General features: G+C 39.8%; 2 protein-coding genes across 7 annotated transcripts in view; both read left to right on the forward strand.

The window, feature by feature from the left end:
* The window catches only part of PUM1 (pumilio RNA binding family member 1), a 44,182-nt gene extending 32,091 nt beyond the window's left edge, over window positions 1-12,091 (forward strand). For all 6 annotated transcript variants that reach the window (XM_075264474.1, XM_075264475.1, XM_075264476.1 and 3 more), the window contains exons 12-22: window positions 2,280-2,423; window positions 2,614-2,898; window positions 3,022-3,258; window positions 5,284-5,551; window positions 5,783-5,912; window positions 6,571-6,705; window positions 6,893-7,030; window positions 7,143-7,268; window positions 8,520-8,641; window positions 10,000-10,192; window positions 10,473-12,091. In XM_075264474.1, coding sequence (XP_075120575.1) covers window positions 2,280-2,423; window positions 2,614-2,898; window positions 3,022-3,258; window positions 5,284-5,551; window positions 5,783-5,912; window positions 6,571-6,705; window positions 6,893-7,030; window positions 7,143-7,268; window positions 8,520-8,641; window positions 10,000-10,192; window positions 10,473-10,604 — 1,910 coding nt within the window. In that variant the 3' untranslated portion in view covers window positions 10,605-12,091. The remainder of the gene's footprint in view (window positions 1-2,279; window positions 2,424-2,613; window positions 2,899-3,021; window positions 3,259-5,283; window positions 5,552-5,782; window positions 5,913-6,570; window positions 6,706-6,892; window positions 7,031-7,142; window positions 7,269-8,519; window positions 8,642-9,999; window positions 10,193-10,472) is intronic.
* Window positions 12,092-21,036: 8,945 nt separating this feature from the next.
* DNAJC8 (DnaJ heat shock protein family (Hsp40) member C8) overlaps window positions 21,037-27,305 on the forward strand; it is a 30,095-nt gene continuing 23,826 nt past the window's right edge. The window contains exons 1-3 of the mRNA XM_075264579.1: window positions 21,037-21,152; window positions 24,028-24,129; window positions 27,026-27,082. Of these exons, the coding sequence (XP_075120680.1) occupies window positions 21,084-21,152; window positions 24,028-24,129; window positions 27,026-27,082 (228 nt within the window). The 5' untranslated portion in view covers window positions 21,037-21,083. The remainder of the gene's footprint in view (window positions 21,153-24,027; window positions 24,130-27,025; window positions 27,083-27,305) is intronic.

Consider the following 27,305-nt stretch of genomic DNA (forward strand, 5'->3'; position numbering starts at 1 on the left):
CAGTGTCCGCCCGTGAGCGTTTTCTGGTCTCCACGCCGAAAGTTTTTTTTTTTTTTTTTACCGGACATAAAGTCCTGCATTTCAAGTAACAATCCAAAAAGAGATGCGGGTCCGCAACGCTGAGGTACGTATAAAAATTAGCTTTATTCCATCAGATTAAAAATAGGTCAGAGAGACCATCCAGGCAGAGTGCTGGTCACATTTAACAAGTGCAAAAAAGACAAGAAAAAGTGAAAGACAACATAATGCCGCAAGTCTGACGCGTTTCGGGGTTTTTATGCCCCTTAGTCATAGCACTACCAGTCAGTTTTCCTTCCCAGTATATAAAGGTACAAAATTGAAAAACAACGCCCACCAACCTCTTATTGGGCCAAAGTTCAATTATCTGAAACTTACAACACCTTTTGTTTTACTTTGTATCCAGTTCCCAGGTACCCATAAAGTCCTGCATGTCCGACTTTGTGTCTAATTAAAAAACAAAAACAGTTTCGCCGTGGAGACCAAAAGACGCTCACATGCGGACACTTAAACTGACTGCTGGTTTCCGTCTCCTGTCCAGTTTTTCGGGCAGAAGACGGAAACCTGAAAGTGGAGATCGGGCGCAGATATGAACCCGCCCTTAAAAATATGAAGCTGATTATGAATTTTATTGAGTAAAACTTCAGTTTTCAGAATGGTACAGAAACAAATGTATGTGAAACTTTAGCCATACATTTAATGCTGGATTGCACATCTGGATTCATGCTGCAGATTCCGTTTAAAGGGAGTCACTGCCCCCAGCTAAACCGCTCCCATAGTGCTATAGATGCTGTTAGCAGAATAAAAACCATACCTTTCTTAAGTTTCAGAGCTCTAGGGATGGGGAGAAAAAACACTTGTATTTTTTATTTCAATTTAAATGAGGATCTTAGAGCACAGGGGACGTTTTCCTCCATTACTGAGCACTGCTGCATCATTACTAAACACTTGCATCCTGCATTCAGCTCCTCCCCTTGAGAGGATCAACTGACATTGGGAGGATTAAATCATACTGCCCAGGGGGAGGAGCTGAATGCAGGATGGGAGTGTTTAGTGATGATACAGCAGTACTCAGTTACGGAGGGAAAACTCCCCCCTGTGCTCCAAGACCCTCATTTGAATAAAGAACCTATGTGCTTTTTCTCCCCATCCCTGGAGCTCTGAAAGTAGGTCGGATAGGTATGGTTTGTATTCTGCTAACAGCATCTACGTTACAAATTACAGTGAAACACATTAGGCATCTGTCCTAAAACGCATGGTGTACACACTTATAAAATAATTTTTTCCTATATGGTGAATACAGTAACTGGGGGGGGGAGGGGGGAATCAAAGGTGCCGAGCCGCTGTTTTTTTTTTTTTGTTTTTTTTTGTTTCAACTCTTATAAAAATTTGAAGAAAAAGTGATCAAAGCAATAAAAATTTTCCAGTGTGATATAACTAAAATGTAAACCTTGCCCTGCTAAAATGACACTATGCATCCCTGCAAACTGAAATATAAAAACATTAAGGGTATGAAAATATGTGGTCTTGTAGAAAATTTTTTTATTTTTGCAAAGTTTTAGATCTTTGTTAATGGGTTAAATTAAAATATAAATAAAACTATATAAATTTGGTATCCCAGGAACCATAACAAAACATAGAATACAAGTGACTTGTCATTTTGGTTGCAGAGTGAACGCTGTAAAAATCAAGACTATAAAAAAAAGTCAAAGAATAATAAATGGTAACATCATGAAGAACAATTTGTCCCGCAAACATTAAGCCCTCTGTGCTCTGTTCACGAAAAATAAGTCATGGGGTTCGGAGGGTGGGGAATTAAAAATGGAAATCAAAAAATTCCTCCGACAGGAAGGGGTTAATTTTAACCACTAGATATTTGTATGATTTGTTCCACCAGAAAAGGAATCAAGCCACCCACAGCGGTTGTGCTTGGCCCTTTGAGAAGTGCCTTATATTTGTCTAAATCAGGGGTCCTCAAACTTTTTAAACAGTGGGCCGGAGGTAGAGCAGGTCGCACAGACATCGGGAGCGGTGCCCTCCAATAGGTATAGTGAAGTGCGCTCCATGGCCTGGCCTGAGCTCCCCAGGAGCTACATTATAAATGCACGCCTGCCGGCGTTGTCGGCAAGGCCAAACAGAAGTGCTTGGCGGGCCGCAGTTTGAGGACCCCTGGTCTAAGTCAATAGTTATTTAGTTTTGAAGGTTTGCCATTTTCTTTTAATATTCAACTTTTCATCTAACTGCTGTACATTTTATTGTAGGGTACCCAGTACTGGCCCCTGCTGCATACTACGACCAAACAGGGGCGCTTGTTGTAAACACTGGTGCCAGAAATGGGCTTGGGGGTCCTGTAAGGTTGGTAGCTCCTGCACCTGTGATCATCAGTCCATCAGCAGCTCAAGCAGGTAATCCATTCTCCAGTTTTGCATGTATACAAAATAAAAGTGTTTTACAGCCAGAGTAAAGGTTTTGTTTTTTGTTAGTTAACATTTGCAAAGCAATTTCCGCTTGTAAATTTTTCGAATACTGGAAATTTGTTTGAGTTTTCTTATATATGTTCAGTTTTTATTTACTTTTATTTCCTTGCTCTTCTAGCTGTTGCTGCAGCAGCTGCTACAGCCAATGGACCAGGTGGCACTACCAATGGACCATTTCGCCAGTTGAATTCCCAGCAACCTCAGGGACAGCCACAGCCACAAGGCAACCAGAATCTGGCATCAAGCTCTTTTTATGGCAATAACTCCCTGACAAGTAACTCCCAAAGCAGTTCCTTGTTTTCACAGAGTTCAGGTCAACCGGCAAACAGTTCACTGGGATTTGGTAGCAGTGGATCACTAGGTGCAACACTTAGTTCTGCGCTTGGTGGCTTTGGAACAGCAGGTATACAGACTTATCATAGCATCTTCTGACTTGTAGTAGCTTGTAGTGCTTAAAAATGAAATGACAGACATAACTACCACAAATGGATTTAAATTATATGTGGTTTTGTTCTCTTTACACCAGTTGCCAATTCTAACACTGGCAGTGGATCGCGTCGTGATTCTCTTACTGGCAGCACTGACCTATACAAAAGGCCTTCCAGTAGCTTAAATCCAATTGGCCATAGTTTCTACAATGGTCTTGGATTTTCCTCCTCCCCTGGTCCTGTAGGCATGCCCCTTGCCAGCCAAGGACCCAGCCATTCCCAGACACCACCACCATCCTTATCATCTCATGGGTCGTCTTCCAGCCTCAATCTTGGTAAGTGGTATTATCTTGGCTGTAAAATGTGGACTTTAAATAATTTACTTTTATGGTCTAAATTTTGCGTCTTATTTCTGTTATAATGGGAAATCTGTCTGTCAAAAGTTATATATATGTTCTGCAATTCATCTTAATGTTGCCTTCTTGAATAAGTTTAAGCGATTTTTTTTTTTTTTTTAAATAAGGATTTGTAATACATTATATTTGAGTCTTTACACTATTAGTAATAATAATTTATATATTTTTGTTATATACATAAAATTAATATAAATTATTAATTATATATGATATATAATTTATTATAAATGTATATCTAATTATGTGTGTGTGTGTAATATGTATATTAGGGTTGAGAGATACAGTTTTTGTGTCTTTCTACCCCATCTAAACTGAACTTTTTTTTCTTCTTTTTGCCCTCTAACGAAGCACAGTGTGCTATTATGTCACTGCAGTGAATGACTTTGCACAAAACACTGTAGTAGTATGTAGGGGAAGACATTTGAGTGGGCAGTAACACTGGAGTGTGTGTTTGTAACTTACTGCTAACTCCCTTCTGTAGCATCTGACGATCAAGCACAGCTAGACCCACATACCTGGTTAATCTTGCCCAGAAAAGAGGAAGTCTGCAAAGGTGATTTCCTGAATACTATTGCAGTACATGTATTGCAGTGTATACTGCTGAACCAGCGATGAGAACAGCACTGGTTCAAGTTCCCTAGTGGAACTTTTTTTAAAAAAAAAAAACATTACAAATATTTATTTATTTTTACTTATTTTATAAAATAAGTTATGTAAAAAACGTATAAAAATGGTACATATTTGGCATCACCGTGTCCATAACAACCAATGCAATAAAAGTGAAACCTGGAACCTCATTATACCCTTGGATAAATCTTTGGGGGGAGGGATAATTTACAAAATGGGATCACTTCTTGAGGCTTTCCATTTATGCTAGCAAAATCTATCCTACTAAAGCCAAATAGCGCTCTTTCCATTCTGAGCCCCCCCCCCCCCCATGTACCCATACAACATTTTATGACCACATATGCGATTTTAGTGTGTTCAGAAGAAAATGGGGCCCTACTTGTGGAGTGATCTTTCTCCTTTAAACTCTTGTGAAAATGAAAAATTTGGGACTAAATTGATGGTTTATTGGGGGGGGGGGGGGATTTTACAGCAGTTAATCACATATGGGCTATTGCTATGTTCAAGAAATTGTCTGGAGTGCTTTTTCTCCTTTTAACCCCTTGTGAAAACGTAGTGGATAAAGTGAATCGCAGAAAGGATTGAGAAGCATTCTAAATGTTGTTTTGAATCCTTTCAGAATATGGAGATTTCTATTAGAGAGGCATTTTAAAGCCCCTTCAGATCTGAACTGGTCCCTTGAAAAATGGGATTTGGAAATATTCTTGAAAGCTGAAAAATTCCTGTTTGAGCTGTAAGCTTTATGATGTCTGAAAAATTGAAAGGGAGGTTGATGCCAACATAAATCAGAGATATGGTAAATTATATTTCTGAAGTAATTTAGGTAGTATGACTGTCTATATGAAATGCATGTAATTTCAAAGTTTGAAAACTGCATTTTTCCCCAAAAAAATTTCCTATTATATCCTATTTAAACACAAAACAGATCAACTACAATTTACCACTAACAGTACCATGTCTCCTGAAAAAACTGTCGGAATCGCTTGGATTATTTAACGTTTTCTAAAGTTATTAACATATAAACTGACAAGTCATATTTGAAAAATGAGGCCACACGTCCTTAAGCCTGGGGGTTAAGAGGTTAAATATACTTTTAGGGTCCAGATCATTTGCTTTAAACTCTTTGCATATCAGTTATGGCTGCGACTTTTGATGTTACAATTATCTAGGTTTTGCTTAAAAAAAAAAAAAAAATCAAAGCAATAATTGGAGTATTCTTTTTTTTCATAGTGTAACAAATGTCAGTTTAGTAATGGTGAGCCGAATTCCACTGTATTCTTCATGACCCTTTATATGTAATATTTTGACCATTTATAGGAGGCCTGACAAATGGTAGTGGCCGTTATATATCTGCTGCACCAGGAGCAGAGGCAAAGTACCGCAGTGCAAGTAGCGCATCAAGCTTGTTTAGCCCAAGCAGCACACTCTTTCCATCTTCCCGACTCCGCTACGGTATGTCTGATGTAATGCCATCAGGTAGAAGCAGATTGCTAGAGGACTTCCGAAACAACCGCTATCCCAACCTACAGCTCAGAGAAATAGCTGGTCATATTATGGAGTTTTCCCAGGACCAGCATGGATCTAGGTAATTCACAGTAACTGTGTTTTCTCTTTTCTAAATTTTGCTGTGATGTGTTGTAAATTTGTTCCTTGAGTAATTATTCACCTTTCTCAATAGCTCTAAAGACTGTATGTTGTTAGAATCCCCATGTCCAAATTAAATCGGATGGTTTGTTTGCTTTTGTAGTTTGGTTATATGAGAACGTGAGCTACATTTATATGCAAACTGTAAGATTTGTGTTTTGTTGTTTGACAGATTCATACAACTGAAGCTTGAACGTGCAACTCCAGCAGAGAGACAATTGGTGTTCAATGAGATCCTGCAAGCAGCTTATCAATTGATGGTGGATGTGTTTGGGAACTATGTCATACAGAAGTTTTTTGAGGTTGGTACTTTGCACTTTGCTTAGATACAACAAATGTGGTTAGTAATGCAGAGCACCTATGCCAGTTTTTTTGGCACAAACTAAGCTACTGTTCTGGTACATTTAAAGCGTACCACCAATTATAAAACAACTTTTCCTAAATTAATAGTAAATCAGAATATAGGAAACATTGTAATATATCTTATTAGAAAAAATAGGATTTTTTAGTATGTTCTCCTCCTTATCTGGTCTAACTGCTTGTTTACTTGGAGTTTTCATCTCCATATTAACCTCACATGCAAGAGGTTGCTGCTGGCTGATTAATGTATTGCCGGTGGTGTGATATTCTTATCTTGAAGATACAGCAGAGTTATTTAAAGTAATTTGTGTTTTCCAGCAGCATCCTCCCTTTCCCCTCTGCATAGAATAATATGTCAAAATAAAGAAGGAAGCATATATCTTTATTAAAAATATATTCCAAAGTTTCTTATATTCATCTGTACCATTTATGGAATTTTGTTTTATTCCTGGAAGTATGCATTAACTTAGTAAATCTCCCGCACTGTTTTCAGACTGGTATGTGTGTTTGAGATGTCTTTGCATGCATTTGTCAAATTTCATCTAATTAAACAGTTTTTAAAGAAAACTAAACATTCAATACATACTGTGAATTTTGCAGTTTGGGAGCCTAGAACAAAAGTTAGCGCTGGCAGAACGTATCCGTGGACATGTACTATCTCTGGCTTTACAGATGTATGGGTGTCGGGTGATCCAGAAGGCTTTAGAATTTATCCCACCTGACCAACAAGTCATTGTAAGTAAATTGCTGCCTGTACTTTACTTGTTGTTATACCTTGAAGGAAGTGATTTTTGGTTACTGTTTCCTGACTGATATGTAGATCCCACTTGTGTCTTATGACATACTCTGTTCTGTATATGGATTGCCAAACTGTCCTAAAACAGTGCTGATGGTTTTAATACAGCTTTTTTTTTTTTTGTAGAATGAAATGGTTCGGGAGCTGGACGGTCATGTCTTAAAGTGTGTAAAGGACCAAAATGGAAACCATGTTGTACAGAAATGTATAGAGTGTGTTCAGCCACAATCTCTGCAGTTCATCATTGATGCCTTTAAGAGTCAGGTAGATGTTAAAACTATTTGTTCGTCTGCATGATTGGAGACTGGTTAACTTTTTTTTCGTTACAAATTCCTTTAAGGTTACTGCTGAGCTCATAGAGCCATTAATCTTGCAGGTTTTTGCACTCTCCACTCATCCTTATGGCTGCAGAGTTATTCAGAGGATTTTGGAGCATTGCCTTCCTGAGCAGACACTACCTATTCTGGAGGAGTTGCACCAGCACACTGAGCAGTTAGTACAGGTATGAGAGGAATATTGGCTTGTAAATAGGTTATTGTGTGGTGATATGCTATGGATAATGTAAGAATAAAACTAGGGCTGTACATGCAATTCCTACAAATACATTGTTATGCAGCATTCACATCAAAGCAGTAAGATTTGTCCTTCATTTTCAGAACTGTATATATATTTAGGTTTGCTTGTAAGAGGGGACAATGAGGAACTGTTGTAGTTATTTTTATTTCTTACAACTATTCTTTTTATTTGGTCTCACATTCTCCATTTGCAGCTTTGCATACATTTGGTATTCTAGCTGCCAGTTCTTGGAAAATATTTTCTTCCTATGACTTCTTTAGCTCTTTCAAGAGGTGCGATCAAATTCTAGGACATTTTCTCTGTTTTCAGTAATGTTCTTGCCAAAAAATCTTGAAGCCAATCCATTAGATAGTACTCCACTTACAGTTATGAGAGAAATTCTGAATCAGTCATCTTATATTTTAGGTATATTTTAGAAGCTTTATGATATCAATCCCTTTTAATATTCAAACCAGACAGGTGATCTGCCTTACAAAAATCTGGCAATCTGGATGGTGATTCACTGCTTTGGCAGACAGAAGAGAGGGAGCGTTTGCCATCTATGACATGCTTCACTTCATAAAGTATTTAGACTTGTTGTCTAGTCAGGAAAACCTCATTTAACCATATTTTTATGTACATCAAAGGGGTTATACAGTTTTGTGTAACTAGGCCAAGGAATGTGTGAGTAAAAAATAAATAAATACATGTCTCTGGTGCATTAATGTCCCCCGTCCTTGAGGCCAATCAGCAGCCTAAGAAAAGGAACTGGGATGTCACTCACATGTGACATCTCATGTTCTTTTCTAAGGCCGCTGATTGATCTCAACGGTCACGTGAGGTGAGCTTTTCTGCCAGAACAAGCCCCCAGAAGCAGCAATACTGGACCACCGTGGAAGACATTGGAGCCCCAGGGACAGGTGAGTATGGGGCTTTTTTGTTTTAGTTTTGTTTAACTCCTTCTCTGGCCTCCTTGCACAAAACTGTGTATTCTGGACAATCCTGTTAAGTAAACTAATTAAATATTTTGAAAACAAATTTTTGTGATTCTCAACACTTGCACACTACCCCCTCACCCCATTTTTTTTATTTATTTTTTTGTTATATACTACATAGGATAAATAATTCTCCTCTACTAATGCACGGACTGTTTCTATTTCATTTGTTTCTAATTCTGCTTGTTTTATTTTGGTTACAGGATCAATATGGGAACTATGTCATTCAACATGTTTTAGAACATGGCCGGCCTGAAGACAAGAGTAAGATTGTTGCAGAGATTCGTGGCAATGTCCTGGTACTGAGTCAGCACAAGTTTGCTAGGTGTGTCTTCTCTTTGAACAGAGTAATGTTTTAAATCAATGTAGTTCTGAGTGTTCTTCTGCAAGATTTTAGGAGGAAGAATTTTTCCCCCCCATTTTATGCTGTGTGCCACTGTCAAATGTATCATGTTGTTGGATATGTTCTTTTGCTTTATGGTTATTCAAGTCCAATAATGGTCAGGTTTCCACATTGACTGTCACTGTGTATGATCACCAGCTATGCATTGTAAAATCCAGAAAGCATCTCCTACATTCTGCTTACTGGTTGTCTACTGCTTTCAGCAAGAGAACCAATTCTGTGGATAGTAAGCATTAAAGCTTCCCCCCTTCCCATAGGATGTAGCAGTAATGCCCCGCAACTTTGTAAACTTTAGGTAATTACTTGCTGCAAAGGACTTTTTCTCTACAGGTGTATTTCCATCATCAGGGTCATATTCAGACTTGTATGAAAACCAAAATGATGACAGTCTCCTTAGTGACTAAAATAGCTTGAGAATTTAAATTAATATTCATTGGGAGATTTATTTAATCTGGACATAGGGATTCCAGGCTGGGTCACATGATTGTATCCAACAACTGGCTTTGTCTCCTCCATCTTCCCCCAAGTCTAGGTTGAATAAATCCTTTCAGGAAGTAAGTTCAAAGTAGAACTCTGGCTCTTTAGAAAAGCACACAATGTAAATTGTCGAAAAGGTAATCTCTTTACCTTTGGCTGTATTTGTAAGTTATCCGCTTTTTTCTAGCCTGCAGCTATGTTATGTGACTGTTATTGGACACTGCTCAATGTGACTCTCATAGGAATGACAGCAGGAATAGACTTCCTGCATACAAATAAGATGATGTATCCATTGGATAATTCACACATACAGCCGTTGGTAGCGAGAATACCATCTCTGCTATTGCCATCATGTGCTTTTTTTTAAGGGCCACAGAATAAAAAATTGTGAGAGTTCTACTGTAAATTTACTTCCTCAAAGAGTTTATTCAACCTAGACCTGGCGGAGGATGAAGGAAACGGAGGCCAGGTCCTGGTTCCAGGTATGTGACTTAGTCTTGAAACCAGCCTGGAATCCCTGTTTTGTTCGAATTGAGGATTTTTTTTTTGTCAACTAAAGCCCAGCTTTAAAGTACTACCTTATTTGCTAATTCCATAAATAAGAGCCTCTGCTGTTGTGCATTCAGGTTGTGTGACATTGTCTCTCCCTTAATTTCATTACAGAGTTTGTGGTATTAAGGAAATTAAACTCTCTTGTAAACAGCCCTTAGGAATGACTGACGCCTCTGTTCAGATGGAACGATTGTACTGTTTGTATATAGCTTAAATTATTTTTTTTATGTATTTTTTTTTTTTATTCACAGCAATGTGGTGGAAAAGTGTGTTACGCATGCCTCTCGTACAGAGAGGGCAATGCTTATTGATGAAGTTTGTTCAATGAATGACGGGCCTCACAGTGCCTTATACACCATGATGAAGGATCAGTATGCCAACTACGTGGTGCAGAAAATGATTGATGTGGCAGAGCCGGCACAGCGTAAAATTGTCATGCACAAAGTGAGTAAAAGCCTTGTGGAAAAAAACATAGCTGAAATTTGTCTTTTGACCTGGGTTTCTTTCCCTACCTCAAATATGTGTACTAAATTTTGAAGTTGGCAGTCTTGTTAGCCAATCTAGAATACTGCCTTTTAATAATTTTATTTACATTTTCCATGTAATCCTCTGCTGGAATCCACTGGTATGATTCAATGATTAACTATTTAAGAGCCTTCCGACTTGAGCTTAGCATATACATACATAACCCATTCTAAGCCTGACACTGTTTCTTCTTTCTTAGATTCGGCCACATATTGCCACCCTGCGTAAATATACATATGGCAAGCACATTCTTGCTAAATTGGAGAAGTACTACATGAAGAACGGTATGGATCTGGGGCCGATGTGTGGTCCCTCCAATGGCATCATCTAGAGATCTTCCAGAATTCACTGTATTCCCCTATTTCTGCCCACTGCGTGGGAGATTCAGGGTGTAGCTCTAACTTTCAACAAACCTTTGTAAATGTCTTTAATTTTATTACACCTGACACATTTAATTATTATTATTTTAAAGATCAACTTAACCCTCCCAACTGTATTTCTGTATAGAATCACTTGTACATATCTTGTACATGTCCCCCTCCCTTTCTGAATACACATAGCTCCATTATGTGCATCAGAGCCCGTGTGAATAAATTTGCTCTTTATGAAGTCCAAAAGGATACTGAAACTTTTTAAGCCAAAACACATTTTTCCCCTCGCCTTTATTTTTAAAACATGCTTTGTTTAACCCCGTTCTCCATCTTTATTCATGTCATAGACATTATATATATTTATATAATATATATAAAATTTTCTTTTCTTTTTTTTTTTTTTCCTGTTTCCAAGTCCATTCTGTTCTATTGTGCAGATATTGGGATCGAGGCAGATGACCTGCCATTTTTACGACTGTATTTTGATTTCAAGACTTACTTTAGCATGTCCACCTTAATTCTAACCCCCCTATACCCTTTTTTCGCTTTGTATAAATATGTAGTGTATACTTGATATAGATATTTGCATATATATAAAACTTTGTAGTATTTTTCTTTTAATTTTTTGATGTTTAAATACAGATGTATCCTGCAGTTAGTGGACATAAACCCTTTTGACTGTAAAATTGTACATTTGTAAAACCTCAGTAATGTAAATGTGAGTTTGAAAATCGACATAACCCCCTTCCTTTTTGGTAAGAGAATAGAAAAGATGAAAAAAGGAAAAAAACAAAAAAAACTTTAGGCCAAACTGTGCATTTTCAGAATTCTTCTACAGATATATTGGTCGTGATGTTGTAAATTGTAAATTGTAATTTCAGCCAGGCAAGACAAAACTGCATCTTCCCTCTTCCCCTTTTTTAGTTGGTGTTTGATATATCATTTTACTTCCACAAAGAATTTGGATAAGTATTAAATTTGCCCTAAATGAGTGAAGAACTCTTCTAAAATCAGCCAGCTTCAAGTTGGACCTAAACAGAAGATCCTAATGAAATCCAGTTAGTTATTCTTTACTGTACAGACTCTAATGTTTTGTTTTTGCATTTTGTCTCACTTGTAAGTTGCTGTAACATATTGTCCACTTAATTCTTTCTTGTTTGAATATACAAATGTAATAGTTAAACGGTGTATATTTACAACAGACATTAAATCCCCTTCTTTTGTGTATATTACAACTGAATTTTCCAAGCACACTTGTTTAACTGTATGTGTATAATTAAGAATCCCCTTTTCAATTGCCAGATAGAGGCGAAGGAGGGCAATGGGGAAGGGGCATTATTGGCCCTGTGGATGCTTCTGATTTAGCAATTATTTTTTGTACTTTGTGTAGAATGTCTATAAACGATGTGTGATCTTTATTTTGAAAATTACAGAACTTTGGAATCTCTGTCTGTGGTCTTTCTTCTTTTTTTCCCAAATATTGTTTTATTTTTTTGTTTTCTAATGAATCGGGTACAGATAAAAATAAAAATGTTAATGGAATCACTGCAGTTTAAATCAAAAACACACATACAGACAATATACCAAAAATATAAATGCACTTTTATTGTTCAAAGAAAAAAATATATAAAAACATACTAAAGAAGGTAGAGGTTGTGGGATCTCTCTCCATATACATATATTAACTGAGTAGCAGAGATCTCAGAATAGCCAGGCAAAAATTTAAAATTATTTATAAACACCAATGATAATGTAGTGCCACATACTACAAAAAACTGATAATGAATCAGCAACAACTACTATCACAGCAATATATCATGAGCACACATCAGTGTATCATATAAAACATAAACCAGCAGCCAGTAAATAAGAGAGTGAATAATGCAGCATGTAATAAATATGATAAACCCCTTGTTAATATATCACAGGCATGGTATTACTCAAATTGCTAGGAACACATGAACCAAGTAAATAAAGTCAATAATTTGAGACTGCCCCACATACCAGTCACATGGAAAGTATTATGAGATGAACAACACGACCTCCACCTTGAGCCCTGACGTTCGTTTCACCCACACTTCGTCGGGAGGCTACAAGGTGGAGGTGAGGTAAGGTGATCCTTTTTATATAGTAGTACCTGTCCAAAACTGTCCTAACCCCAGTGGTGCCAGATAATGATCCCCTGCTCAGAAGAAAAATGGGCAGGGTTCATTATCAAAGTAACAATCGCATGTAAAATATTCAACATTTCTCATATTCCAAGGGCATCCATAAAGAACCATGTAGTAACGTAACATGCTAACATGGCTGTAAGTACATTGTGGGAACCGTGTGTTTGAGAATTTTCTAGGGAATTCTGCAGGAGAGCGGTAAGATTCCCCAACACACTGTTGATATGTGCATACAAGCCTGATGTAGATGGTGGAGTTGTCCACCTCCAATTTATGCTGTTATGTAAGCAGTCTACACTGTCATATAAGGCCTGATTTTGAGCACATTAATCAGGACCTACAGTTGAAGTGTTTATTTATAGAAATGTTGGTAAAGAGGACATTTTCACAGCGGCAATATATCCTAAGTGGAAAAGCTGTTGTAATTTCCAATAATGTAATAACTGATGGGTCTAAGAAATAAATAATGGTAATTTTCTTGGAAAAAGGAGGTAACTGCATCCTCACGTGTCTAAGGGGCTTCTTCCACTAACTATAATTAAAAGACTTCAATAAAGACACCCTGTTTGAGCTCATATTAAGAGGGAGAGCCTCTGTCAGAGGTGTTAATTTTATATCTGGAAAGGCTATACTGTTCCAGGGTGAATAATGGAAAACACAGGCAGTAATGATTTTTTGCCATCTTCCCTTTACAAAATATGCTATAAAAAGTGATCAGTCATGTACCCCAAAACAGTACCATTAAAAAGCACAGGTGGTCCCACAAAAAGTTAACCAACTTGGTTAACCTCAACCAACGCTATCAACTGAAAAATAAACATGTCAGAAGATGCATAAATAATTAATTGATTTCTTTCCCCAATTGGGTTTTTGTCCTGCAAAATTAGTATCTCATAAAACATTATAAATGAGGTATCTCTGCAATCCAATCGAGCCCTAGACTAAACATGTTACTTATGCTGTACGCTGCATGGCAACAAATTTAAAGCGATCCTATCATTTAAACACTTTTTTTTTTTCTAGTTGACACATTGGAATAGCGTTAAGAAAGGCTATTCGTCTCCTACCTTTATAAGTCATCTCCGGCCCGCTGTATGATGAAAAATCAGTTTTTTGTCTGTATGCAAATGAGTTCTCTCGCAGCACTGGGGGCGGGCCCTAGAGCTGAAACAGCATTGGGTGCGTCCCTAATGCTGCAAGAGAACTCTCTCCAGCGATGCCTCCATCTTCTGCAGCACCCGCCTCTTCTTCTGGCTGGGGTCAGACTTGTGTGCCTGCGCAGTCGGCTCTGCCATTGGGACCCAGGCAGAGCTGAGCGCACTGGCCAGCCAGCGGCCATTTTTTTTGGAGGCTGCTTATGCGTGCATGCACAGTACGCTCCTGTAGTTCCATTGCTGGAGAGAGTTCTCTCGCAGGATTGGGGACGCCCCCAGTACTGCGAGAGAATTGATTTGCATACCGACAAAAAACAAATTTTCTCACCGAACGGCAGGCCGGAGACTACTTATAAAGGTAGGAGACGAATAGCCTTTCTTAAGGCTATTCCGACGTGTCAACTAGAAAAAAAAAAGTATTTAAATGATAGGATCCCTTTAAATAGTAAAACTCAATGCCAGAATTTCTGGGGTTTTGTTTGTTTTTTAAATCTACCAAGAAAGAATTTAATAAAATGTATTCAATAATTTGTAGGCACCCAAAAATGGTGTCATTACAAAATACATCTCATCCTGAAAAAACCAGCCCGTCATATGGCTACATCACTAGAAATTTTTTATATTATTTATATATATATATATATATATATATATATATATATATATATATATATATAGCGTTGTACAACGTGAAGAGACAAACTCCAAAAATTGCCAAATCATTAATACATAACTGGTTAAAGGAAATATATAAGCTGTGTGAGCGTATATCAGGGTACAAACCAAAGTTAGAGTTTATGAGGGAAAATAAACCAGTAGTGCCCCCCTTTCCCCCAATAATAGGAACTACTGGGGAAATAGTAGGGACATTTTGTGTTCCCAATGTACTCTTCACCAGCCGCTGTACAGTCATGTCTAATACTATTGTTCACTTCACCCACTGCACTTTTCAAAATGGGGGGTCACTCCCTAGGGTATTCCTCTTTTCTGATATCTTACAGGCTCTGCAAACATGACATGGCGTTCAGATACAAAACATTTGAATCTACACTCCCTGCTGTGCACCCAAACTGCAGTTTTTGCCCACATGTACGACACTGGTGTAACGTACTTAATGTCATATGTGGGTATAAACTGCTGTTTGGGCACACCCAGGCACAGAATTGAAGGAGGGCTATTTGATTTTTGAATGTCATGTAACCTTTGCAAAGCTGAAACTCCAGTAAAGTGGAATCCTCTGATATGTCATATGACATTTTTAAACCTCCACCCCCACCCCCAAGTGTTGCTATAATTTATTATCCATAAATGAATAAGCAGCTGATGGTGAAAGGTGAGTGACCATTTTTTTCTGAATGTCATTTTAGTATGTAATATGTTGCGCTCGGTTTGTATCAGAGATGAATACTCCAAATACTGTTGTGTCCGGGATACCCACTTGATGCTAAGTTCACACTAGCGCCCGGAGTCCATTCTGAGCTTTCCGTCTTCTGCATGCAGAAGACGGAAAGCTGTCAGACTGGGTCCGGCCGTGAGCGCCAGTGAGCGTTTTATGCTCTCCACCGTGAAATCGTTTTTTTTTTAAACTGGACACAGAGTACTGCATGTCCGACTCTGTGTCCGATTTTTAAAAAACGGTTTTGCGGCGGAGAGCATAAAACGCTCACCGGTGCTCACGGCCGGACATCTTTCAAACCCATTCAAATGAATGGGTATGAAAGAGTCCTGCAGGTTTCCGTTTCCTGCTCTGTTTTGTGCAGGAAACAGAAACCTGCATGAATGGAGACCGGGCGCAGATGTGATCGAGTCTGTAACAGTATTTGTAGTGTGTATCTCTGCTGACACAAGCTGGGCACAACATATCAGGCACTTTTAACTTTTCATTCTCAGCTGCACATTCAGTTCTGGAAATTAAATGAATGCAACACTCTGGTTAAAAATCCTAGTTAAACTACCTGATAAATCCCTTGAAGGATGTAGTTTCCAAAATGGGGTGACATGTCTGCGGATTCCACTTTACTCCCAATTCAGGAGCTTGGCAAAAGTGGCATGATGTCCACAAGCTAAACTGCTCCAAAAACCAAAATAGCACTCCTTCCCTTTTGTGCCCAAACAGAATGGAAGGAGGGCTACTTGATTTGGCATGGCACACATATGGCATGAAGTACATTATCTTGGGTACAAGTGTCATACATGTGGGCATGAACTGTCCACAGCAGGGCGCAGATGTGAAGGAGTGGCATGTGCAGGTGTGGCTGCAATGTATTAGGCACTGAAATTGCATAGTTTTTTAAACATTTCAATTTTCACTTTGTACATTACTTTTTTGGGAAGAATTTTTATGCCAAAAATTATAATACCCCTTGATACATTCCTTGAGGGGTGTAGTTTCTATAAAATGAGGTCATTTTTTTTTTTAAATTCAAATTTTATTAAGTTTTTCAAGTATTTGAAAAAGAACATTACAAAAGGTAAAATAATGCAACAGCTGAGCATAAATGAGGTCACTTTTGAGGAGTCCTGCAAGTATGACATGGCATCTGAAAGCTATTGCAACCACATCTGCCCTCCAAAAGCCAGATAGCGCTCATTCCATTCTGAGCCCCACCATGTTCCTATACAGCAGATTACAATCACATATGGGGCATTTTTGTGTTCAGAAGAAATTGTATAGCAAACTGTGGTTTGTTTTTTCTTCAACCTGTTGCAAAAATTTAAAAGATGGCGCTAAATTGACAGTTTATTGTAAAAAAAAGTAATTTTTCATTTTACATCCCTATGTTAATAAAATCCGTGAAACAGCTGTGAGGTCAAAATGCTCACTATACTCCTAGATATATTCTATGATGCATATAGGTTCAAAATGGGGTCACTTTTAGGGGGTTTTCATTGTATTGGTGTGAAGGTTGTAGATATATGAATCACAAAAACATTGTTATCCTTAAAACTAAATGCAGTATAATTATTTATGTTTGAAACAAAATATTATATTATGTGACAAGATGACGCCTGCACCTGGGATCTCAGTGAAGGAAATGTTTTGGATCGAAGTCTGGGGAGCCCTAACCACCGCTTTGTGGCCCAGAAATCGAAAAATCAACAATATCTGGATAGAGATATGATATGCCTTTTTGTCCCAGGTTGAGGCTAAAATCATATGTCCATGCTGGCATCTTGTAATCCATTGTTGTCCAGGGAGATATTAGTCCCATTCCAGTTAATTTGAGTCAACTCCTTTTGGCTGGAAACAATGGACACTGAGCTGTCTGGTGCCAAAGTGGATAAGCATTTCAATAGAGCCAATACACTAACAGAGACAGGGTCATTCCATATCAAGTGATCCAAATATGAATATTTTTTTTTACCTGACATCTTTAGATTTTTTTTAATTTTTATGAAGTACAACCTAAGTTAATTACAAATAAAAAGTTTAGAATTTTTTTCTTCATCCGTTAATTTTTTACAGACATCTAAAAGTGCAAATTTTGGCCTGGTATGGCTTTACATTTTTTACCATATCTAGAATTAAGATAAAGAGGTGAGAGAGGCATAATTTTTCTCAGAACGGTACCGGCTTTCATTTGATATGTCACAAGATGATTTTTGTTTGTATTTTGTTTCAAAATTTCGATGCGCAATTGTGAAAAAACATGTTTTAAAATTGTGAAAAAATGCATGTGTGTTACTTGTGTTCTTCGTTATACTTGTACAGGGTTTCAACTTGAGACCAAATTGGGATCTTTTTTTTTTGGGGGGGGGGGGGGGGGGTTAAGCCTTGAATCATCTGATTTTATGTTGGTGTGGCTTCTCCTTTTTTATTCTTTTCAAATTACAACTTGCTGAATTCAACATTTTTATGCAACAATAAAGAAGCACAAAAAACAATCCCGTAAGTGCCAGAATAAATACATCTGATCATCATAACACAACTTGTTCAGTATTTTCAACCTGAATGCGTTGAACAAACCAAAAGTAAAAAGGTGATCATATCCTCAAGTGGGATTTTCTAAATACAGTTTCACCCTAATTATATGTTAACAAGATTGATAGAACCAATGTGTTTAATACCTATTTCTACATGTAACAATTTTTTTTTATTTTATCACTAAACGTCATTTATTAAGAAGAATAAAAGTTACAGAAGTTACATCCTCATTCTATAAAATATGAACTAATCAAACAATTAATAGGACATTTTTAAACTACTGGCCTTTTATCATCAATTTGTCTCTTCTTTTGAGTGAAATGTAATCTTGTCCATAAGCGCTTACTAGCAATGTCACAGAGTATGTCTGGCCTGTCATGTGTATTTAGTACTGTAATACACACATGGAATTATGAAGATTTAAACTATAAAAAAACATTTCTGTGTATTGTAAGCTTTTGACAATGTACCAGACATCATGACAAGCTTGCAGTGCCGCTGTAACAAGATGGCCCCTATGCTTGGTTGCTGTGCTCAGGTGTAGGCGTGACCACATGGAACAAGGAGACAGGGTTTCCCATGGGAGCATGGGAGGGCCTGGCACTTCCAGAGGAAGCGATATCACAAGAAGGGGAGTTGCAGGAGGTCACTGCTATCCTAGTACTCTGGATGTGATGTCACAGGAGGCGGATACCCTGACCAACCAATCAGACTCATGATAGAGCTTGCTGTTGTTTACTTGCTGTAATTGGATATAAAAACCTGCACATGTTCAATAAAGGTCTCTTTGTGCACTGCTGAGGCTAAGAGAGGAGCTTCTACCAACACTTCTTGTCTGGTGTGAGTTCTACAATGCTAGCACTTAGTCTTTGAATTTGGCCAGCCATAGTCACTCACAGTTACTGGACAGGTGACCACCAAGGCCCTGTCCCTGACAACTGTGGAACTGACTGCCACAGGATGTGGTGATGGTGGTTACACTGTGCAAGTTCAAGAAGGGCCTGGACTATTTTATCTAATGTAAAAATGTTACATGTTACGGGTTTTAGATTTTTGGTAAAGACAAGTTGATCTAGGGGTTTATACTGAGTGCCGGAGTTGGAGTCGTTTATTGCAAGCTGACTCTTGGTCCTTTAGCAAGTAGTAAATTTGGGATTCACATCACCTATCAAATCCAGCTCTGCTACATCAGCTTCATATTATGCATCTTCCAGTGATACTGTGCTAATTTATTTACAACCATCCCTCATTACTGACTGCAAACATGTACTCCTATGAAGAGAGATAGCAGAGCTGGCTTTGTCTGGGAGACAGCAAGTGAAACCCCGCCTACCAATTCACCGAGAAAACCAGGAAGTAAACAGAGCACACAGCCTGCAAGTTGGTGAACAGGCGAGTCGAGAATACCCTTTTAAGGTGAGCATTATTGATGTAAAAAGTTTGTCCATTAAAGAGGACCTTTCATCAGATTGGGCACAGGCAGTTCTATATACTGCTGGAAAGCTGACAGTGCGCTGAATTCATTGCTTTCCCGATCTGTGCCCCGGGTAAAGTGCTATCGGTCCCAGTACCGTAGCGCTTTACAGTCAGAAGGGCGTTTCTGACAGTTAGCCAGGGACGCCCTTCTGCCCAGCAGCGCCTATCACGCTGTACTGTGTGAGCGGGGAGGAACTCCCCCTCCCTCTGCGCACACAGCTCGTCCATAGACCAGTATTATCAGGAGAGGGGGGAAAACAAAAAAAACATCAAAAACCAAGACAAAAAAAAAAAACGCATTGCGTTCCTATTCATTTCAATGGGTTTTTCAAGGCAGAATTTGCCTGAAGATAGGTCATGTTGCTTTCAAAAAAAATCAGCTGAAGGAAAAAAAAAAACTGCTCCTGACTCCCACTGAAATGAATGGGAGACTGATTCTGCCTCAAAATCAGCCTGCAAAAAACTCTATACGTAAAACAACTGTAATATTCGGCTCACCCTTTATATGTTGTCCATCATAAGCCGGGATGCACGGAATCAGTGGACTTGAACCAGTAGAGCAAAGCTTATATCAAGGAAAAGCGAAAATCCAGCATTCGCCAGGCGATGGATAAATAAAAGCTTCAATCTTTTATTCGTCAATTCTTTATAAAACATTCTCCATGTTCTCTGGGAAATATGGTGCAGACAGGGCATGTAACCTCCGCTACGCGTTTCGGAACGAAGTTGCCTTGAGGAAGGAACTTCGTTCCGAAACGTGTAGCGGGGGGTACATGCCCTGTCTGCACCATATTTCCCAGAGAACATGGAGAATGTTTTATAAAGAATTGACGAATAAAGATTGAAGCTTTTATCGCCTGGTGAATGCTGCAAAAAACTCTGTGTGAACATACCCTGATGGGGTCCCCCCAGAAAGGGAGCAAATGTGGAGAGAAAGGAATGGGGAACGTAATGATGTGACCTGAGCCCATGTCGTGTTCGAATATGGAGCCTTGCAGAGATGAGCGGGTACTATTCAAAACTCCCGTTTCGAATAGCACGCACCCATAGGAATGAGTGGACGCAGGGGCTTAAGCGGCCGGCCGCTTCCATTCATTCCTATGGGTGCGTGCTATTTGAAACAGCCGTTTCGAATAGTACTCGCTCATCTCTAGAGCCTTGTGCTGAGCTCACTTTCTTTGCAGCTATTTTTGCAAAAATAGTGGTAACACAGCATTAGACGCACCCCTTTATAATCAATGAGGTCCGTGGTTTTAAAACTGAAACCAGTGCAGGAAAACCTCCTCTGTGCAGAGCTTTTTATAACAATAATTTTCAGGCGCACACTGCGACTGACGCAAATGTGAACGTAGCCTCAGAGTTACTGCAGCTTATAGCCTTTTATAGTGGAGCACAATCTTTACTAGAAATCTAATGTTAAAGCGCCATCTAGTGGTGCAGATGAAAGCTTAGCTTGGTCACCCCGCCCTATAACATCACAATGCTATTAGCAGTCGGCTGTAATGGTGTCACCAATAGCCGCCTCTGCACAAGACACTTTGTTCTCCTTTTCACAACCTTCCGCCACGCCAAGACAGCTTCATTGACTGGGGGCCTTATAGTATGTTGTAAACACAAGAACACGTGGCCTCGATGACCCGGAAATGAAGGCGCTGCCCACTCTACCCCGGGAATTACTTCGTGTACACGCGAGATCTTGCGCTCGGCGGCAAAATGGCGGCTCCCGGAGCTGATGGACCGTCTGGAGCAGTAGATGATGCGTTCTCCACGTTTTATACCGAGGTGATGTAATAGTCGTGTTAGTACTGGTAGTGGGGTGAGCAGTAAGAGAGGATCGGTCATTCTCATTGTGAGTACGGGCTTGTGTTTGGCGAGGACGAGTCTCCAGGTCTTCTTTCAGTGGTGGCCATGATTGCTTGGACGGATTATCTTGTTATTTCCATACGGTTCACTTCTCATAATGAGTGTGGCCTTGGCCTTGTGTGTGAAGGGCTTCCATGTCCTGCTCCTCTTTGTAGGGTTCTTGTTTGAGGAGCACTGCTGTATGGTGAAAGCTTATGAGGGCTGTGGCTTTGTATCAGTACTGTACCCCTTCATTTACAGTCATAGAGTATTGTATCTGTATGCTGGCACTATACAAGGTGAGATACTGATGGTCTATTCTGAGGATTAGAGGGGCCCAGAATACCCCTTTAATCTCAGATCGGTGGATGTGTGACTACTGTCATCTTTTGCCCCTTTCTGGTCAGCGACTGTTCCGGAAGTGACGTCTGGAACAATCGCAACTCTGTACATCTATAGCGATAGTAGTACATATATGGTGATGAATGGCACTGTAGTCGTCTCCTGTCAAGTAAATGTAGTATCATGATTCTTGATACTAAATTTATACTTTGCCCACAAAATAAATAAAAATATATGATGTACCACACTAAGTAGTATTGAAAGTTTGATGCATTGTGCTACCCTAAGAGTTAGATCACATGTATTTTTTTTTAGTCTGGATTTTGATGTGGGAAGCCGGACCAAAATGCGCCTGCCGCGACTGTTGCGGCTTCCGACAGTCGCCGCTTTCCGCTCCGGATTAGACCCAAATGAATGGGGCTAGTTCAGATGGTGGTCTCGCAAGGCGGACAGCCGCGGTATACGCCTAAAGAAAGGGCAGTTTTCTTCTTTTTTCTGCTAGCGGGAACAAACTGCTTGCGGAAAAAGGAAATTATCATCTCCCATTGATTTCAATGGGGGGTGGTTTTCTGACCATTTTACTCTGTGTGAACTAGCCCTAACAGCAGCTAGACAATGTATGGTGATGTGCAGTGGTTCTTTTAATCAGCTCATCGGTCGAGTGCCAGAAGGTGGACCCACCCTTCATAATATTGACAACTTAGGGCACATTCACATGACCAAGTTTCATCCGTGAAACTGTCTGTGTTGGACAGATTTACAGGCCTGCACTTCATGCAGAGAGGGCATCCAAGCAGTATTCAAAAGATATGACCCCTTGGTAGATTATGTGAATAGATCTTACGCTAGGTTCACACCTGCGTTCAGGGTCTCCGTTCTATGGTTTCCGTCTTCTGCATGCCAGAAGACGGAAACCATAGAATGGGTCCGGCCGTGAGCGTTTTAGTCTCTCCGCCGCGAAACTGGATTTTTTTATCCGGACACATAGTACTGCATGTCCGACTCTGTGTCCGGATTATAAAACCCGGTTTCGTGGCGGAGAGCATAAAACGCTCACCGCCGCTCACGGTCGGACAGCTTTCTCACCCATTCAAATGAATGGGTGAGAAAGCCTCCTGCAGGTTTCCGTCTCCTGCCTCTGTTTTAGGCAGGAAACGGAAACCTCAAGTGCGGAGTGCCGGCGCAGATGTGAACGAGCCCTTATTCGCTAAGTGTAATTTATTTTCTCTGAGAAAAATGAAAGGTTGCCATGCACTTGGTGAATAAGAGCTAGTTCAGATATAACCTACCAGTGGCCATGTCTTGTGAACTGGTGCTTAGGATGTAGTCTCCACTGAGCCCTGGAACTTGAGGGGGCCCCAAGGGTCCTTCGATCACACAAAATATACTACTACTATTCCAGGCGGCACATAATATTTAGGGGTTCTGCACTGGGGCCATGGACTTCAAGATACACCTCTGGCTCTACATCATTTACATAACTCTAATAGAGGTGAATGTGGGAGCTACTGAAATGGTGTAGCTCAGCTGTGGTACATAGTAGACTGTATACACCTCTGTGGGAGATACATGATGGTTGGGCTCATGAGCAGTTATTCGCATCTTATGAAAATTGACCGAAAAGGGCTTTAGGTCTCATTTGCAGCCAGGCTTTAATTTCCTCTCCAGATAACCCTTATGGCAAACAAACAGTGACAAAGTGAAAGATGTCACGCAAGCAATGGGGAAAGGAGCTTGGCGGCAGTAAGAGGCGATCATCTAGAGCTGAGAATGAAGTCCTGCTGGAAGAGGACATGCCCCTAAAGCTTTTTTCAGCTAATATGCAGAAGAATAAAATGAAAGAAAAAGCTTTGCAAAGTGTTAAAGCAGCCCTACAAGGTATTCATTAGTCTTATACTGAATTTCCGGCCGACAGACATACTTTAATCTCTTCCTAACATCCGCCGTATTGTTACGGCAGATTTTGGGTATTTGAATATGGCAGGCGCTTAGGAGCTGAGCTAGTCGCCATAGCCGCTGGGTGTTTGCTGTGTTCTACAGCAAAAACTTTATGCTAATTTCCATGATCACTGCTACTCATATTTCTAGAGAATGTCTAATGTACAAGTGTGAGAGACTCCACGTACTTGCCTGTCCAAGCCACTCCATTGTCAGCCGCTGGTGTATGTTCGGTCTTGTGTCAATGCTTTGATGCCAGATGTCATCAGCTTTATGTGACCTCTGAGACCAATCAGCAGTCACCAGTGACCGCTGATGTTGCTGCTTGCAGTCTCAGCAGTAACGTCAGGCTGAATACTTCCAGCATCCAAGCTGTGGCATGAGAACGAATGGATGACAGAGTTCCAGGGGCAGTGAGTGTGCTTTTATTTTACACCTCCCCTGGCCTCCATGCATGTTGCTCCAGTTACTGGCTAATTACTTTAAGGTTGGATGACCATTGTGATTGTTTTCATTTTCTTCTTTTTATGCACAGGTTAAACAAATTGAAAAACGTGACTCGGTGCTTACCCCAAAACAGCAGATAGAGAGATTGACCAGACCTGGATCCTCATATTTCAACTTGAATCCTTTTGAGGTAAACCACAACTAGCTCAGATTGACAGTAAACTGCTTTCTAGTTATATATTATGATAGGTCAAAGCAGAAAGCTGACTCAAGTGTTGTCACAAATTTAGCCCTATGCAGTTCGGTTACTTTCAATACTCCATTAGTTTTAGTATAGGGTAAACCAGGCAGAACCCTGGACATAGCCCTGACTTTCATTGTTTACATGAGTGGATCCAGTGAGGAATATATGTTGCAGTATATTTCGCTGCTTGTGGTCCTGAAACTTTAATACCCTAACAGTCACATTGCAATTCCAAAACCCCTCCTTAAAATATTTTTTTTTTTTTCAAATTTTGTAATAATACCTTGAATAAATATTGCTGGTACGTAACTCCAGTGCCTTATGTGCATTTTAACAATAAATTCACTGAAATATGAAAAAACAAATTAAGCTCTAAATTTATCAACTATACTTTTACTGAAAAAAGGAGCTATTGTAGAGTTAAAACTTTAAGTTTTATGAAAATTAAGTAGATTATATTGTATCCCTACACCACTGTGCAGTAGAAAAAATAAATAAATAACCTCCATTGCCTGCTCAAAGTAATTGAATTGTATGGCAAGGTCTGTAGGTTTGCGAAAGGTCCATTACTACGATTTAAGAGGGGAAGTAGTGGGCGCCAAAACCACTGGCATCTGTCAGAATCGCTGGTCTTCACATTTCTCACTCTGATAGCTGCACACTGTGGCAATCTGTAAGCCAACAGAGCCTATACACTGACCCTACGTACATGTTTAAAAACCTAAGTTTATCCTCTGGGATCAGTAGTCCTGCACAAGTCTGCCAGCCAGTGCGTAATGTGTGTGTACATTGATGACAGTGGAACACACGTCTGTTGGGATGCCGAGATTCTAATAAGTTGTCCCCGGCTCCTACGGTGGAATGCAGTGGCCAATCCGCATTCAACGCCTCATCAATTACATGCACCAAATGGAACACACCATGTCGTCAATGACTAGCTCCAGTGGGAGCCATTATCAAACATGGTGGGAATATTATTGTTGTACCTCCACAGTGCTGATTGGCCAGCCAAGCAGCACTCTGTACATCGTGTAGTGGTGTAAGCTGGTCTCTACTATTAAGTAAATAGGAGAGATCTGCAATACCAGTCATGGCTAACCCACTATGTATGGAGCTGTTTGTTTGGCTTTGAAGTGCTTTAGACCCTTGAATAAACTGGTAGGTTGGAATATTGGGAGTCAGATCCCCACAGATTTGATATTTATGATATGAGCAGGGCCCTCAGTCCCATTGTGTGAAATGACATTATTTGTTATGTATCTTTCTGTCTGTATTTGAACCCTACAAATTGTACAGTGCTGCAGAATATGTCGGCGCTATATAAATAAAATGTATTATTATTATTTAATTCAACAGTATTAAAGCACAAAATAATTTGCATAAACCCCTGTGCACACCAGAATGTACATATACACTCACCGGCCACTTTATTAGGTACACCTGTCCAACTGCTCGTTAACACTTAATTTCTAATCAGCCAATCACATGGCGGCAACTCAGTGCATTTAGGCATGTAGACATGGTCAAGACAATCTCCTGCAGTTCAAACCGAGCATCAGTATGGGGAAGAAAGGTGATTTGAGTGCCTTTGAACGTGGCATGGTTGTTGGTGCCAGAAGGGCTGGTCTGAGTATTTCAGAAACTGCTGATCTACTGGGATTTTCACGCACAACCATCTCTAGGGTTTACAGAGAATGGTCCGAAAAAGAAAAAACATCCAGTGAGCGGCAGTTCTGTGGGCGGAAATGTGTTGTTGATGCCAGAGGTCAGAGGAGAATGGCCAGACTGGTTCGAGCTGATAGAAAGGCAACAGTGACTCAAATAGCCACCCGTTACAACCAAGGTAGCCAGAAGAGCATCTCTGAACGCACAGTAAGTCGAACTTTGAGGCAGATGGGCTACAGCAGCAGAAGACCACACCGGGTGCCACTCCTTTCAGCTAAGAACAGGAAACTGAGGCTACAATTTGCACAAGCTCATCGAAATTGGACAATTGAAGATTGGAAAAACGTTGCCTGGTCTGATGAGTCTCGATTTCTGCTGCGACATTCGGATGGTAGGGTCAGAATTTGGCGTCAACAACATGAAAGCATGGATCCATCCTGCCTTGTATCAACGGTTCAGGCTGGTGGTGTCATGGTGTGGGGAATATTTTCTTGGCACTCTTTGGGCCCCTTGGTACCAATTGAGCATCGTTGCAACGCCAAAGCCTACCTGAGTATTGTTGCTGACCATGTCCATCCCTTTATGACCACAATGTACCCAACATCTGATGGCTACTTTCAGCAGGATAATGCGCCATGTCATAAAGCTGGAATCATCTCAGACTGGTTTCTTGAACATGACAATGAGTTCACTGTACTCCAATGGCCTCCACAGTCACCAGATCTCAATCCAATAGAGCATCTTTGGGATGTGGTGGAACGGGAGATTCGCATCATGGATGTGCAGCCGACAAATCTGCGGCAACTGTGTGATGTCATCATGTCAATATGGACCAAAATCTCTGAGGAATGCTTCCAGCACCTTGTTGAATCTATGCCACGAAGAATTGAGGCAGTTCTGAAGGCAAAAGGGGGTCCAACCCATTACTAGCATGGTGTACCTAATAATAAAGTGGCCGGTGAGTGTACGTCCTGGTGGATATCACTAACTCTAAATATCACTCAGAAGCAGAGAGAGTGCAATACACCATTGGGAGGAGCTATCCTGATACCAGTGCAGCAGGGAGCCTTCTGTAGTTACTGAAGCATGTAGGCTTCAGTCACTTAAGGAATTTGCTCTAGACTGAATTATTTGCTAATTGCTTTTGAATTAATTAGCTTATGTTTACTTTTTGTAGGTCCTACAGATTGATCCAGAAGTAACAGATGATGAAATTAAAAAAAGATTCCGGCAGGTAGGCTATACATTTGCATCAGTTGTATCAACGGCTAAATAATCAGACCTATAGTAAGATCTAATATAGTACTCAATGACTGCATCACTAAGTTTTCTGCATGTATATTTTAGTTAAAAGGGGTATGTCAATAAATTGGTTATAAGCCTAATCACAGTACCTTGTACAGGAGATTCTACAGTTTCTCAATTTAATGGGTTGTGGTACTGTTTACATATAAGTT

Source organism: Leptodactylus fuscus, chromosome 2 (genome assembly GCF_031893055.1).
Source record: "Leptodactylus fuscus isolate aLepFus1 chromosome 2, aLepFus1.hap2, whole genome shotgun sequence".
Lineage (NCBI taxonomy): Eukaryota > Metazoa > Chordata > Amphibia > Anura > Leptodactylidae > Leptodactylus > Leptodactylus fuscus.